Source organism: Pectinophora gossypiella, chromosome 10 (assembly GCF_024362695.1).
Source record: "Pectinophora gossypiella chromosome 10, ilPecGoss1.1, whole genome shotgun sequence".
In the NCBI taxonomy this organism is placed as follows: domain Eukaryota; kingdom Metazoa; phylum Arthropoda; class Insecta; order Lepidoptera; family Gelechiidae; genus Pectinophora; species Pectinophora gossypiella.
In genome coordinates this window covers 3,872,327-3,887,426 of record NC_065413.1, presented here as the reverse complement: position 1 = coordinate 3,887,426, position 15,100 = coordinate 3,872,327, and the positions used below count along the sequence as shown (strand labels likewise).

The 15,100-nt window shown below is 39.8% G+C and overlaps 1 protein-coding gene across 1 annotated transcript; it reads right to left on the bottom strand.

The window, feature by feature from the left end:
* Nucleotides 1-242: 242 nt before the first annotated feature.
* Nucleotides 243-14,741, bottom strand: LOC126370244 (sodium channel protein Nach-like). The gene is made up of 10 exons (XM_050015060.1): nt 14,574-14,741; nt 13,222-13,416; nt 11,625-11,828; nt 5,884-6,022; nt 5,325-5,432; nt 4,432-4,630; nt 3,626-3,679; nt 2,990-3,068; nt 2,452-2,555; nt 243-667 (listed from the first exon to the last, which is right to left on the bottom strand). Exons 1-10 carry the CDS (start codon nt 14,711-14,713, stop codon nt 570-572), a joined length of 1,320 nt encoding a protein of 439 aa, XP_049871017.1. The 5' UTR covers nt 14,714-14,741; the 3' UTR covers nt 243-569.
* Nucleotides 14,742-15,100: the final 359 nt, after the last annotated feature.

The following is a 15,100-nucleotide window of genomic DNA, read 5'->3' as shown; positions in this document are numbered from 1 at the left end:
TCCCAGGATATTCCCAAAGTGGGAATGTTGCTGTTGTAAAAACTCTTTAACCTCCTAAGACCGAATGTTCTTTATAAATCCGAACCCCATTGTTTAACTATTGTGTCTGGAAATCTCGGTGTTAAGAGGTTAATGGTAACGACATTGGCTGCTTTTCCTTTTCAAATTGTTCTATCTTGTACTCTGAGTTTCTTTCTAAAGGTTATGTAAAAAAGCACTTTTTACTTTGTAGGGCCTTTTTTTTATTGCAAAGAAATTCATGAACATAATACCTTAAACGCTAAGAAGCATTGTTAAACCCGACATGGGTTTGTCTCAACGCAAAATATAATCTTAACATCAGTTAGCAATCAGTTGTTCAACTTAACTTATAAAGGGTAGGCAACTTACAAAGAAATAATAAATTGCAAACAATTACATCACACCATACTAGCTAGTAAACACGTAAACAAGTACGAGAGTAGGCATCTTACTAGGCAGGCATTTTACTGCCCGGAAAGTTTTTATTAGGATGCAACAATTCATTCAAACACTAAAACATCTCTCTTAGCCACTGCTTTAGCTGAATTCTATGTAGAGCCTCTGCGTATGCACAACAGGTATACTATTTCCACAACACTCAGCAGGGAAGCGCCGAAGAAAACACCACCCACGCCGCCTATGTCCACTAAAAATAACAAAATAAAAATCACAATCAACAAAGGAAAGAAATAAGATAGTTGAGAATGAGAATAAAAACGAAGTAAGTACCTATTTCTTCCATCAGGTATCGCTACTGTTGAGCGTTTTTAAGGCTGGTATCATCATCAACCCATAAACGTCCCCACTGCTGGAGCACGAGCCTTCCCTATGGATGGATAGGGAGATCGGGCCTTAAACCATCACGCGGGCCCAGTGCGGATTGATGGTTATTAACGACTGCTAATGCAGCCGGCACCAACAGCTTAACGTGCCTTCCAAAGCACGGAGGAGCTCGAGATGAAAACTTTTTTTTTTGTGGTCACCCATCCTATGACCGGCCTTTGCGAAAGTTGCTTAACTTCAACAATCGCAGACCGAGCGCGTTTACCGCTGCGCCACCGAGCTACTCTTTTAAGGGTGGTATTAATAAACTAATCTCAACTGAGACAGCCCTCAAGATCATGCTCAAGTCCCTGTTTTTTATATGAGAAATGTCACATTGACATGATCTTGAGGGCAATCTCAAAACTGAGATTAGATTATTAATACCATCCTAAGTATTTTTAATACCATCTCAGACTATAATGTATTGTTTTACATTGTGGAAATAAGATAAATATTAGTTAAGGATCTACTCTAGTCAAAGTCGCATTCAGTTACTCGATATCATGAATTACATTCGATAGGATAAAACCCAAAGCGCGCGAATTGCAAAACTCGCGGGCGGCCCCCACATTTTCACCCCCTAAAATCATGACTCTCGTTGAACTATCCCCAGTTGGGCAAATCGCCTTTGGCCTGCTATCTACCGACGATGTACCTACGTGTACACCTTAACGTTCTCATTACGTCAATGTTAAGGGTTTCGTAATGGTCTTCGTCTACGTAATTAACATTAGTTTGCACACGACTCTAACCAAGTATGCATAAAGCTCTTATATATATAATGTTTGATAATGTTGCTAAGTAATCATCCCTAGCATTTAATCTCGCTATTCAAAGGGTCCTTACCTGTCCTTCGTTAAATATGGGTTGATTAACATGGCGGCTGTCAGAATAACATATTTAATGACGTTAAAAACTGCCCTTTTCTCCCATCAGTATCGCTACTGTGGAGTGTTTATGTCAATACACTTTATGTCAATTCCATGTATAGATATTTATCACTACAGACAGACGGACAACAAAAAGATCCTTTTGAGTTTCAAGGGTTCTAAAAGGGTCACATTGTTGCAATTCATCTAAGAAAGCAATAATGCTATTTGACATTTCTTTCCATTGCGCAGTTACTTTTATATGCGTAAATGACAAATTGCAATATTGCTTTTCAGATGACTTGCTTCGATGTGGCCTTTTTAACCCGCCAGAACCCTATAAATAAAAAAGTTAATGTTCAGACTTTCCAGGCTTTTACCTACCGACAATAAAAAAAAGTCCAGTATCGGCCTCCGTGGTCCAGTGGTTGAGCATTGGGCTCACGATCCGGGGTCCCGGGTTCGAATCCCGGTGGGGACATATCATAAAATCACTTTGTGATCCCTAGTTTCGTTAGGACATTACAGGCTGATCACCTGATTGTCCGAAAGTAAGATGATCCGTGCTTCGGAAGGCACGCCGTTGGTCCTTACTTACTAAGTACTGACTAAGGTAAGTGAGTAATCGTTACATGAGCCATGTCAGGGGCCTTTGGCGGCTCAATAGTAACCCTGACACCAGGGTTGATGAGGTTGGTACTCCACCTCACAACCCATACGATAGAAGAAGACCTACCGACAAGTCCCAGTACACCCCGTATGGTTTGTCGCCGCACTCGCAATGATGGCTGCTGGACGAAGCGCACACGAACTCGGGATCCTTGCTTCTTATCTCGTTGGCTTAAAAAAAATCCATAGTTATGGAGACAGCTCCAATAAGAAGTATTAATCTCTTTAATAAAATGTATTCTTTCCCAATTCATCATCGTCATCATCAGCCGTACGACGCCCACTGCCGGGCATAGGCCTCCGCCAAGGATCTCCACGACGATCGGTCCTGCGCTGCCCGCATCCAGGGGCTTCCCGCGACCTTCACCAGATCGTCGGTCTTTCTCAATTAATAGTAATTAATAATTAAATAACTTGTAATGTATGCCCTCATTGGTTTTTAAAATATGTGTTGCTGTTGCAGTTTCTTGTCATTTCTTCTCCTCAGCAATAACACCTTGCGAAATGACGTAAATTCAAAAACACACATTGACCTTCAACAAGTTTATCCATGATAATTACGTTGAATAAATAATGATTCTGATTTCTGAATAAAATGTACGAACCCGTTGAATATATGCGTGACTTTGTACAAAATCTCTTCACAACCCATTGGACACTTGCAATCCACTGTTAATAGCTCTTCTGTAAAAATAATAAATATCATTGTAGGTGCTTTAAGGTTATAACTATGTATGTCACTCCACTAAACTTAGTGAAGCAGCGTCTTTGAATACCTATCCACCGTAGTCCACCAGTCAAAGGAGGCCTATTTCCAGCAGCGGCCTCCGTGGTCCAGTGGTTGAGCGCTGGGCTCACGATACTGAGATCCTGGGTTCGAATCTCGGTAGGGACATATCACAAAAATCACTTTGTGATCCCTAGTTAGGTTAGGACATTACAGACTGATCACCTGATTGTCTGAAAGTAAGACGATCCGTGCTTCGGAAGGCACGTTAAGCCGCTGGTGCCGGTTACTACCTACCTGATGTAAGTACGTAGTCGTTACATGAGTCATGTCAGAGGCCTTTGGCGGCTCAATAGTAACCTTGACACCAGGGTTGATGAGGTTGGTAATCCACCTCACAACCCACATGATAGAAGAAGTAGTGGAAATTGGTGCTAATTCCAGTAGACACCATCTTATTTTATTTTAAGTTATACCTGTCATTAAAATAAACTAAAGAAAAGTAATACATTACTAGAATTTTCGTATAGGCAAAACATTCCATGGATGTCACAGGTAGCGACGCCTTCTGTGAAAGTAAACAAAACTTCATTTACCCTCGAGAGGATTACAAATGTACATGACAGCCGCCGCCGCCATCTTGCGTGCGCCAGCGCAACCTTGGACGTCGTATTATTCCTTATTCTATGCCTTGGAGCTGTGTGAAGAGGCTGCGCGGACACTGGTGCGCGCGGTGACGTGGTGACGATGTCACAACTCAGACATTCCTACCTTTATAGGTTTTCTTTATTTTGATCAGAACAATAATGGGTTAAACATGTGTTGTGCCGGAGTGTAATAAAAATGTGTAATCATTTACAACCAAGATAAAAGATGCATAATCTGCTGTCTATAAAATTTGAAGGTCATTTATACATTTAAACATTGGGACAAACATAATTAATATGACGACGTTTAACCCCGACAGGGTTTGTAAACGAAGGCAATATTGTAGAACGCCATCTATGTATATATTATTTGGCGAACGTAACCTAGAAAAAAGAACGAACGTAGAGGGAAATCACTGCTCTATTTTTCCCTAGAAACGAGGGTTCGAATCCCGGTGGTTAAGACATTACAGGCTGATCACCTGATGATCCGTACTTCGAAAGGCACGTTAAGCTGTTCGTCCCAGTTACTATTTACTGATGTAAGTGAGTAATCGTTACATGAGCCATGTCAGAGGCCTTTGGCGGGTCAATCATAACCCTGACACCAGCGTTGATGAGGCTGGTATTCCATCACAACCCACACAATAAGAAGAAGAGACCATAAACTTACTTAATTTAGGCATAAAATGGTGAGTACAGTTACAGAGCTCCATCTGCTCAATGGCGCGGCAGTAATAGATGCAGGTGCTGTAGGTGTAGTCGGTGAAAGGCCAGAGGTGCGCGAACGCAGGCCGCTCGTGGTGGTACAGGCAGCCGCGCAATGACTGCTCTACACTCCTCATTGATACGTCACTTACTGTCTGCTCAGCCTGGAAAAATAAGAACGCTTTTGTCGCCATACCTTGGACGCCGATGTCTTGCTTGCCAACGCACTTCCAAGCTACTCGGATCGGTAAAGACAAACGGCAAACGTGAAGTTAAACTATACTTCTTCTCTTTTGGGATGTGAAAGCAATTTTAAAGAACGCTTTGGGCCTTGCCGAGGTTTTCCTTGCAGCTTCTTTCCCCGGCTATACAGGTTGTGAGAAACTGCAGTAAGTAGATTTAGGTGGAAGAGACATTCGTTATTTAAAAATGTCGATTCAAGGTGCAACTATGTTACCTACTGAATAAAGATATTTTTGAATTTAAATTTGCCTAATACCGGGTTTTTAACATACCTCACATAACGTAAGCTCGTGACTATATAGCGCCAATTATATTGTTTTTATAGGCTGGAAAGTTCTTCATTGTGTATTATGGGTTGTTATTATGATAATAACTGCGTAAACCTCAAACAATATATAAGCAAGTACTCGTAACTAAGCGCTTCCAGGGGGATTAAAATGGCCACATCGAAGCGATTCATCTAAGAAAGCAATAATGCTTTTTGACATTTGTTTACATTGCGTACTTACTTTTATATGCGCAAATGTATAATATTGCTTTCTTAGATGAACTGCTTCGATGTGGCCATTTTAACCCCCCTGGAATAGTAATTTTCACTCAAGCAAAGAAGGATACCTTAATAATAGCCTCAAAATCCGTTGGCTGAGTAAGAAGGGAATTGACGCGGCCAAGAACATTGTCCATTGAAGCTGACACTGCTTCATCTGGTGCGTGCAGACGTAACTGGAATAAACAGTAAGTAATAAAGCTAAAGACAGAAAGGAATTTATACAGGGTGTTAGTGACATCGAAACGAATACCGAGGGGGATGATTCAGCTCGTGATTCTGAGTTAATTTCAAGTGGAATTTTCCGTCGAAGGGGGTAGGAGGATGTATGTATACACTTTAGTACCATGTCACATTAACTTTTTTGACAAATTGAACTGTAAGTCTCACTAAATATCAAATATGTTAGTGCGACAGAGTCCTAAAGTGGGTACATTGTATTGCTCATAACTGTACAGTATATCCTACCCATTTCTCGCCAGCCATGTTCAAGTACCGTGTAATGGAGGCCAAGCCTATTCTCATTTACGATGTAAGTTACGCTTTTTCCAAACACGAATTTACACACGGGTACACAGACTTCATCACGGGTTTTGCCTTTTACATATAAAAGTTTGTTAACCCCACCAGAACAGAATATGGAGTAGCAAACAGCAAGTCGGGCAGACCAGCTCTTCTGCTGATTTTTAGCAGTTGCTTGTCTTTGCTGGTCAACTGAGAGTTGAATGTGTAGCACGTCCCGTATTCAGTCTCCAAGGGCAGAAACCTGGGGACAAAATTTATTATACTATTAATATATAATGTGTATTTATATAATAATGTATATGATTTGAATATTTATCCCGTTAAGCCCGTTCGGCCCCTTTAGCCGTTGGTCCTGGTTACTACTTACTGATTTAAGTAAGTAGTCGTTACATGAGTCATGTCAGGGGCCATTGGCGGCTCAATAGTAACCCTGACAACAGGGTTGATGAGGTTGGTACTCCACCTCACAACCTACACGAGAGATATTTGTGGTTTTGTGTTTACGTGAACTGCATTTATTTAATTTTGCTAAAGGGTGTTCTTTTTTCTTTTACTATTTTTCTTTTTTAATTTATGTATAAACCGTTGGTCCCGGCTATTTGCCGTAAAAATACCTCCACCAACCCACAATGGAGCAGCGTGGTGGAGTATGCTCCATACCCCCTCCGGTTGATTGAGGGGAGGCCTGTGCCCTATATACGTCCCGTATATAGGCTGTTATTATGTATTTATTTAGTTAGGTACACATACAAGCATGAGCAATATCATGTACCCACTTAAGAACCCTGTCGCACTATCATATTTGACATTTAATGAGGATTACGGTTGAATTTGACAAAAAAGTTAATGTGACATGGTTGCAAAGTGTATACATATTAGTACTCGTGATCGTACAGCAATACATATGAAACTTTTACAGACTGCATTATAAATAGAAAGACTTGGTATATATGCTTGCCAATTACACACTGTATTATGATGCATTTTTATAGCACACGACTTTCTTCTACTTATATTTGATCATATAGAGGTATATTTGCATATCTAGGGCACATACATTGTATAGATTAAACAGTGCGACAGTCACGGGACAGTATCGCTGCAGCAACACTACTGCGAAGGCCTTTTGTCCTACTTGTAAAGTATTGTAATTACAAGTAGGACAAAATCTTTGTAATCGACGGAGCATAGACCCTTGTCTAGGGAATAAGTATTTATTTCAATTCAATATTGAATTACTGAAGATCTTCACCGGATATTAAATTCGTTTTAATTTCAAAAGACACTCTTGTTCCCTTATATTGTAATGAAGCCCGCGACATTTCTGACGGAAATTACTTTAACGGCCGGTGAAAATGTTCAATTAATTGTTTCTGAATTAGTTTAAAACTGCGCTTGATAGCATCTGGCTGTGGCGTTCTATTATTATGTCGTATAGGATGTCGGAATCTGATTGGCTACCGACACTACGACGATACTCTATAATAATCGGGATCTTGAGGACCTAACACAAAGATAATGGTGCTGAATTGTATTTTAAGTCAACCTGTCATTTTCTTATTCGGCAAAAAGGAAAGGGACGGGTAGTCGACAGGCATAAAATTTATAGAACACACACATGTCAACTTTAGACAGAAATATAAAAAGCCCTTCCAAATTTTTATACAGGCCTATTAACCTGACAGAATCAAGTTGGCAGCACACGTCAAACGTGTTGCATATCAGCAAGATGCCTATTTTATTCGCCAGGGTTTTTCATTCGTTTTAAATTCAAGGGGGGTTAAATGGCAACATTCGTTTGCATTGCGCACTTACTTTTATATACTTACTCCCAGCACAGGGCCCTACTCCTACTGTTTAATGTTTTCCTTTCTTTTTAAGTCCAGATAAAAATCGGAGTAGTGTAAAAACGCCCTTAAGGACGCAACCACAGTCGCGCCATCAACAAATTGTTAACGTAGTATTCTATGGCTGTTGTATAAACGCTACCTTACCATTAACACCTTTACTGTGTATGAACCACATACACAAGGTGTTAGTGACATCGTAACGAATACTCAGGGGGATGATTTAGACCATGATTCTGAGTTAATATCAAGTGGAATTTTTCGTCGCAAAATTCATGATTTTTTTTTTAGGCTTTTTTAAATTATTTTCAATTCTATAATTTTGCGATGAAAAATTCCACTTGATATTAACTCAGAATAATCAGCTGAATCATCCCCCTCAGTATTCGTTACGATGTCACTTACACCCCACACAAGTACATACGGTAGCCATACAAGAAGGTATGGGTGTTAGTGACACCGTAACGAATACTGAGGGGGATGGTTCAGACCATGATTCTGAGTTGATATCAAGTGGAATTTTCAGTCTGAATATTCCTGAAAATTTTTGTGGTTTTTTTTAATTATTTTCAGATCCATACTTTTGCGACGGAAAATTCCACTTGATATCATCTCAGAATCATGACCTCAATCACCCCTCAAAGTTTTCGTTACGATGTCACTAACATCCTGTATTATCGTCGTTGCCAATGTAAAATCTACGTATAATGTGCAATCGGGTAAATTTTACAGAAATTAAGAAAAACTTCCGCCTGAAAATTTTTTTGTATGACTGTGTTAAAAAATATTAAAAGATAATTGATATTTTCGTACATAAGAGTTTGTATTGAATATTTTAGGAGCCAAATACTATTCGATCCTGACAAAAAAGAAATTTGGTGAGAGCTACACATAACAGCTTTTAAATTGGCAATGACGATATTAGGCAATCAATTTGAAACTGATACGTGTCCTATGTTGGAGTACATTTTTCTTGCCATAATGCGTCTATGTACATAAATACCAGTGTGTTCAACGAAAAATAACATTGCACGTGAGGGGTTGATATCTACTTTTCAGATACACAGTGAACGTGTAATATAAATTAAAAATTTAATCGTGTTTTGAACTGTAAATGACAGACGAGATGTCAAGCCACCCCCCGTGAACAGACTCGACGTAGCGGGAATCGCCGTTCGGGCAGTCGCCGTCGACGCAACAATTCAAATCTATTCGAGTAGATGTAGTAGGAAAACGCCCTGAAGCGAAAATTTCATCAAAAAGTCGATACCTTCAAAATGTTTCATTAATTATTTCTCCTGCATTTACTGTGCTTGATTGCTTTCGTCCGCAACATTCAATTATAACGTCAACCGTGGTCGGAGCCAGTCGGATTACTGTGAAAGATTATCTAAATGAAATCTCTTTCACTCAGCCTCTCCCAGAGGACATTAATTACGAATGAAGCATACAAACAAGGGCTATTGTTGCAAACTTTTGTGTTTTCTTGAATTATTTACCTAATGAGAAATTGTAAATTAACACGCTCCGGGACAAAGTGTTGAAAGGCGAGAAGCTAAAATCGCACTAAAATGACGCACATGATTTTTTCCATGCATTTTACAAACATATAATTAAAACACATAATAACGGGTTCTTACCGCGTTTAAAGTAGGGATATGAGACTCCCGATATTTCGACACTGTTGCAAGTGCCATGATCAAGGGATGACTGATGAGATTGGAGTGGAGTCGGAAGGTCCGTAATTTTCTACGGGCAGACATATCTGTCTACCCTCTTTCTTTGCCGCTTGTTTATGTATTCGATATCGGAATGTTCGGAACCATCTGGAATCGCACCAAACTCACTACGACAAACCGCACTCACTGTGTCAAACAGTTCTTCCTGTAAAACACTGACTACTCGGCTCCAATCACAATACTTCTCTCACGCCACGTATTATGATTGTCCGTTCTTCAACGGTCTAGTGATGATGATGATGATGATGATGCGATCCAGCCGATTTCGGCTACGGCGACTGCTTCAACTCCGACGTTCATGTGTTCACGGTCTGGTACAATATGATTCAAGCTCAAACCCTATCGTCGACAGATGTTGCGTCACATCAAATTCAAATTTGTGTGCTCGTCTCCCGACGGTCTGTCATAGATTACTTCTGTCGCGCAACGTACATACATATATACATAAACTCACGCCCGTAATCCCTAATGGGGTGGGCAGAGCCACAAGTAATCAAAGACAACTTGCAGCCACTGTTGATACGATGTCGTAAGCTGGATATGATAAACCTTATGGTGAAAAGGGATCAACCTATCGTCCATAACATTAGTCCATCATGTTAGAGGACACAATCCCTCTGTCGGATTTTACGACATGCCCGGGAAGACAAGCAGCTGAACATGTTCTATGTTTTTTATTTGCTTCCAGAACAGCATAAAAGCAACGTGTTAAGCAAGAGCAAGTTAAAAATAGTAGCCAATCCTCTTGCCAGAGCTTTTCTTGGCTTGAGTTTTTACGCGCCTTCCAAAACACGCAGGAACCTGCGAAAGAAACTATTAAACGGTCCATTTAATGTCTGACCGCTCCCGATTTTGCTTCTGGTTTTTGATTCTTCCACAAGCCTCCCTACAATGAACCGGAGAGGGTATGGAGCATACCCCACCACGCTGCTCCAGTGCGGGTTGGTTGTTGGTTGGGCTAGTAGCCCGGGACTAACGGCAACTAAATATAACAAACATTTTTAAATAGAATATAAAACAACAATGTGATGTGTTCGCTGATAGATGGTGTATGAAGATAATGCTTGGCGTTTTACGAGAAGACTTACTGATGACTTACTGAATGTTTGTTTATTATACTATATATTTTTTGTTTATGACTTCTAACTGACCTTTTAATTTTATTTTGTATTTTTTCGTCCAATAGCTACTTACATTTGTTTTATTGTTTTTAATCATTTCTTTTTTATTGTTTGTTTTTGGCCATTCCGCGGAGGTCCATGTTGCTCTATAGTTTTTGTATATCTAGTTTTTATAGTGATTTCTCGCCATACAATGCATTTGGCTGCTCTGTGATGCTGTATGTTCCTTTGTAAATAAATAAAATCTATACAGCCGGAAGTTGGTGGAGACTATGGGTCACTTTCCAACTAAGTTTCACATAAGTCAGCGATACTGAAAGTGGGTTCCAGTGAACCTTGGAGTTAAGCTCACCAGGGTACCGCGAAATTATTATCTATTGAACAAAATTGTTGGCATTTGCTCTGACAATATGACTTACTTACGCCATGGACTTTGCCGACGAGGCATGTTTTTCTTGTCTCTTTAACTTATGTAAATCATTTTCAGTAGTTTAAACAATCCAGTCCACTTTAACATCTCGAAAGAGTTTTATTGACACCGGAGTCAATACCGCCTCCAACATTAGTCCTCTGAGTGACGTCAACAAAAATACCAAACTAATGATAAATTAGTGCAACAATTTTATTACTGTTTCTTTATTTAAATTAGTGTCTTTTAATTTGTAACCATTTGATATGGGGTTCTATAAACTAAAGGTATTTGGAGGGTGTTCCGTTATCTTGAAAGTTTGGAAACCCTTGACATAAGTGATTATCAAGCCCGTAGACCCTTGGGTTGACTTATGAACTATGGGCTTGTCAATATTTACCACAAAGATATATGATCATAATATAGACGTATTTAGTCAAGCGTTTATGAGTAATCCTTTATGAAGGTTAGTTTAGTCTGTTTTATCATAGAATAAATTATACTACTACGTATAGAAGAGACAGTCTTCGCCCGGAAACTCTCCATCAATACGAGGTTCGAGCAAATTGCCCTGTCACAGCAAGAGCCCTGCCCTGTCTCCCCGTCTCACGAGCAGTCAGTGAGCTATTGCGAGGAGTTGAGACGGAGTATGCGAGTAAGCAGCTGGAAGAGTTCTGAACAGCTGCCAAGAAACCCAAGTCAAATTAACCTTTCTATCCATAATTACCTATCACAGCAGTAGAAGTTCTCCCCGCCCCACGAGCAATCGGTGAGCAGTTGTGAGCAGTTGAGCCGCAGTTTGTGAGTGAGCTGCTGGAAGTCTGCCATGCAGCTGCCAGGCTTGCACGTGCTGCACAGTCTTCCGCAGTAGCTTACGCTGTAGAAGCATGTTTCCTTGACAAACATCGCCAGGTTTGTTGATAACTTCTCCCTGTGAGCCATAAACGGATTTTACAAAAACATCTCGGCCAAAGTACACGAAAGTGGTATAGTCTGCCAGGACCATAGTAAGTAGGATTCCATGATCCAATCAAATCAAATCAAATCAACTTATTTGCGAGAACACATAAAATACAAAAAGGTGGTAAAATAATTCAAATAAAATAGTTGTGATGTGTTCGGCCTGCGTCTCTACCTTCTATTCCCTTAAATGGGAAATAGGCGTGGTTTGGGAGTTACCGCGGAAGTCCGTGTTACTCTATGGCTACGAAGAGCTTTGAAAATTATTTACAAAATACGAACGTCGAATCTATAAAATCGCCAATTTTCAAAACTCGCGGTATACTTTCCAAAATTAGGTCCCACCGAGCACGATCTTATAAAAGTACCTATATACCGGCTATAATAAGCTTGCAAGAACCATGTGTGCTATAAATTTCAAAAGACCAATCAGTTTCCTCCAAAGTAATAGATTTATAATCTGTTTACACTTAGACCTTCTGATTACGAGTCGTTTCTGTAATATACCACAAACACCTAATAAAATATCAATTTTATAATTGTGACGACTTTGGTTCATAACTTCGTCATTTATTTAATAACACAATTCGTCGTTCTCGTCGCTAACTGACGTATCTGGCATTCTTAGCGAATCTGATTTGCACCTTTTGTTATTGTCAATAAGACAATTGTCAATAAGATTTAGCAAAAAAAATGCAGATACGCCGGTTTGCAAAGTCGGCCACGAATTGCCTCGACCATTATAGACGGCGATACGACTCACCTTTTTTTTTTGACGTGACTTATTGTAGATTTGCCGCAGATGGCATTAACTACTTGGCCGGATATACGACTCACCACCTATCACGTTGGTCTAACAGAAAGCTCGGTGAGGTGTAGGTAATTAGTTCATCTTGCGATTGACGTACTTTTGGCTACCCCATTTGGGATATAGTCGTGAGCTCATATTACGTTAATTTAATAAATAAATGCTTTATGGTTGTCTGGAAGAAATCGCTTTAAGCGATAACGCCGCCATTTGCCATGCACCTGGTTAAGAGTCTTTTGTAAATATTTCCTTTTATTTTGGTGCAATAAACGGTATATAAAGCGAAAGTTGATGTTAGGGCTGGCAGAGGAAGACCGAGAAGGACTTACCAAATTGGAGATGTCCTTAGAAAAGGTTTAATACGATCTACTCTGAACCGGCGTGCGTGTATGAAGAGATTGATGAATGTGAAGGAAGCAAGAGAAGTGTGTCAGGATCAAAGCAAATGGAATTCTATAGTTTCTGCTTACCCCGGTGGGAAAGTAGGCGTGAGTTTATGTAAGTATGTATTTTGGTGCAAAAAAGTATATTTGTATTGTATTGCATAAATACTAACCGGGTTAGAACACTCTTCATTCTGACGGCATCGTAGTTTTCGCAGACCGTTACGGCTGGGAAAGGGGTCTCCCACTTAAGGTAGTCGGTTTCTACGGAGTAAGAAACCAGATCTCCAGAATATAAACCCAGGGCGCCTTGCAGCACTGACGACGCACCCAGACAACACAAGATCAGGATTGATAGCCAGAATATTCTGGAAAATAAACTTGGATTAAAATTCGCACACAGGTTAGCCTAGCATTTTTGGATTTACAGTCATTTTTGACAAGAATTCCTATAATGTGGAAGATAATGATTATAGCAACTGGTAATTAGCTCTTCAATGATATACCTGGGTGGAGTGACGTTCTGTATGCTTATGAGTCGATATTTGGTAATAAGTTTTTACAATGTTTTTTACTTGGTGTGTCATTCATAGCTCTTGTCAACATTAGTTAGTTTACGAGATATGGGATTACGAACCTCATCAACCCTGGTGTCAGGGTTACTATTGAGCCGCCAAAGGCCCCGATTACTAACTTGCATCAGCAAGCAGTTACCGGGACCAACGGCTTAACCTGCCTTCCGAAGCACGGACCGTTTTACTTTCGGACAATCTGGTGATCAGCCTATAATGTCCTAATCAAACTAGGGATCACAAAGTGATTTTCGTGATAAGTCCCCACCGGGATTTGAACCCGGGACCTCAAGCTCGTGAGCCGAACACTCAAACCACTGGACCACGGAGGCCACAGTGGGCGTCTATCATGCTCGATTGAGGGACCACCTTAATCTGACGGTGCGAGCGGTGCGATTGCACCGGGCGCCGTTTTAGGGGGGGCGCCAAAATCTGCAAAGACGGGATTACCCTGGCTGGCAGCCTCGGATCTACAGGATTGTGCACACCGGCCCTGTTAATTAAACCTCTTAGCGGCCACATTATAACTCGCATACATTTATCGGCCGTAAATTACATTTAAAAAAAATAAAAATTAGGTATATTTCAGCGGCCGCAAACTAACTGAAAAAACTGTATTTTGAAGTCTCGCACCTCAATATTTCGCTAGGGACGCCACTGCTTTTGGAAAGTTTACTTTTACAAATGATAGGATGGATTTACCTCTACAATCATTTGAGAACATTTACTTTTACCTGAAGCATTCAGAACCCCAAAGTTGACATGGTCACTCAATGAGCACGCACATGTACTCAATCTACGAGAGAATCTTTCAATTAAAAGGGTGTGTGATATGGATACAGAGCATTACGACACTGCCCCATTGCAGGTTGATGAAGAAATCAACGAAAAAAACATAGAAATAAATATTTTTTCCTTTCTTTCTTTTTCATATCTTTTACTCACTTACTTACCTTTTAAAAAACGGTATGAAAGATAAAGAACACACATATCCGACACCATGTAAACTGCTATTACTGCCGAAATATTGTATTTTATTACAAAGCTTCGCGAATGTTTCCTTGCAAATCGATTCTTTTGCATGTGCTTGCATTTTTAGATTAGATTTCTATCATTCGAAATTTAAATTTAAACAGCGCGATTACATTTTTAAATTAAAATCAAAATATAAAATGTATTTTTATTAGATTTGAGTAAATATTGATGACTGAACAAGAATCAACTGCATTATAGAATACCGATGAACTGTGCAAATCACAGTAACATCTAAATTCTCAGTAAACACAAAGTAATAACAATTATATCGTTGCTAAAACAGTCACTAATGCACGAATCCTGTACGTATGGTTAAAACGACATAATTATATCGCTAATTACAATTTACTATGACCAAAGATAGGCATCTGAAATTAACAACGCGTGTAATAGTGTCATCGTAGCATGTTTCATGGCAGAAGTGTAATTGTAATGGGGAATTTAA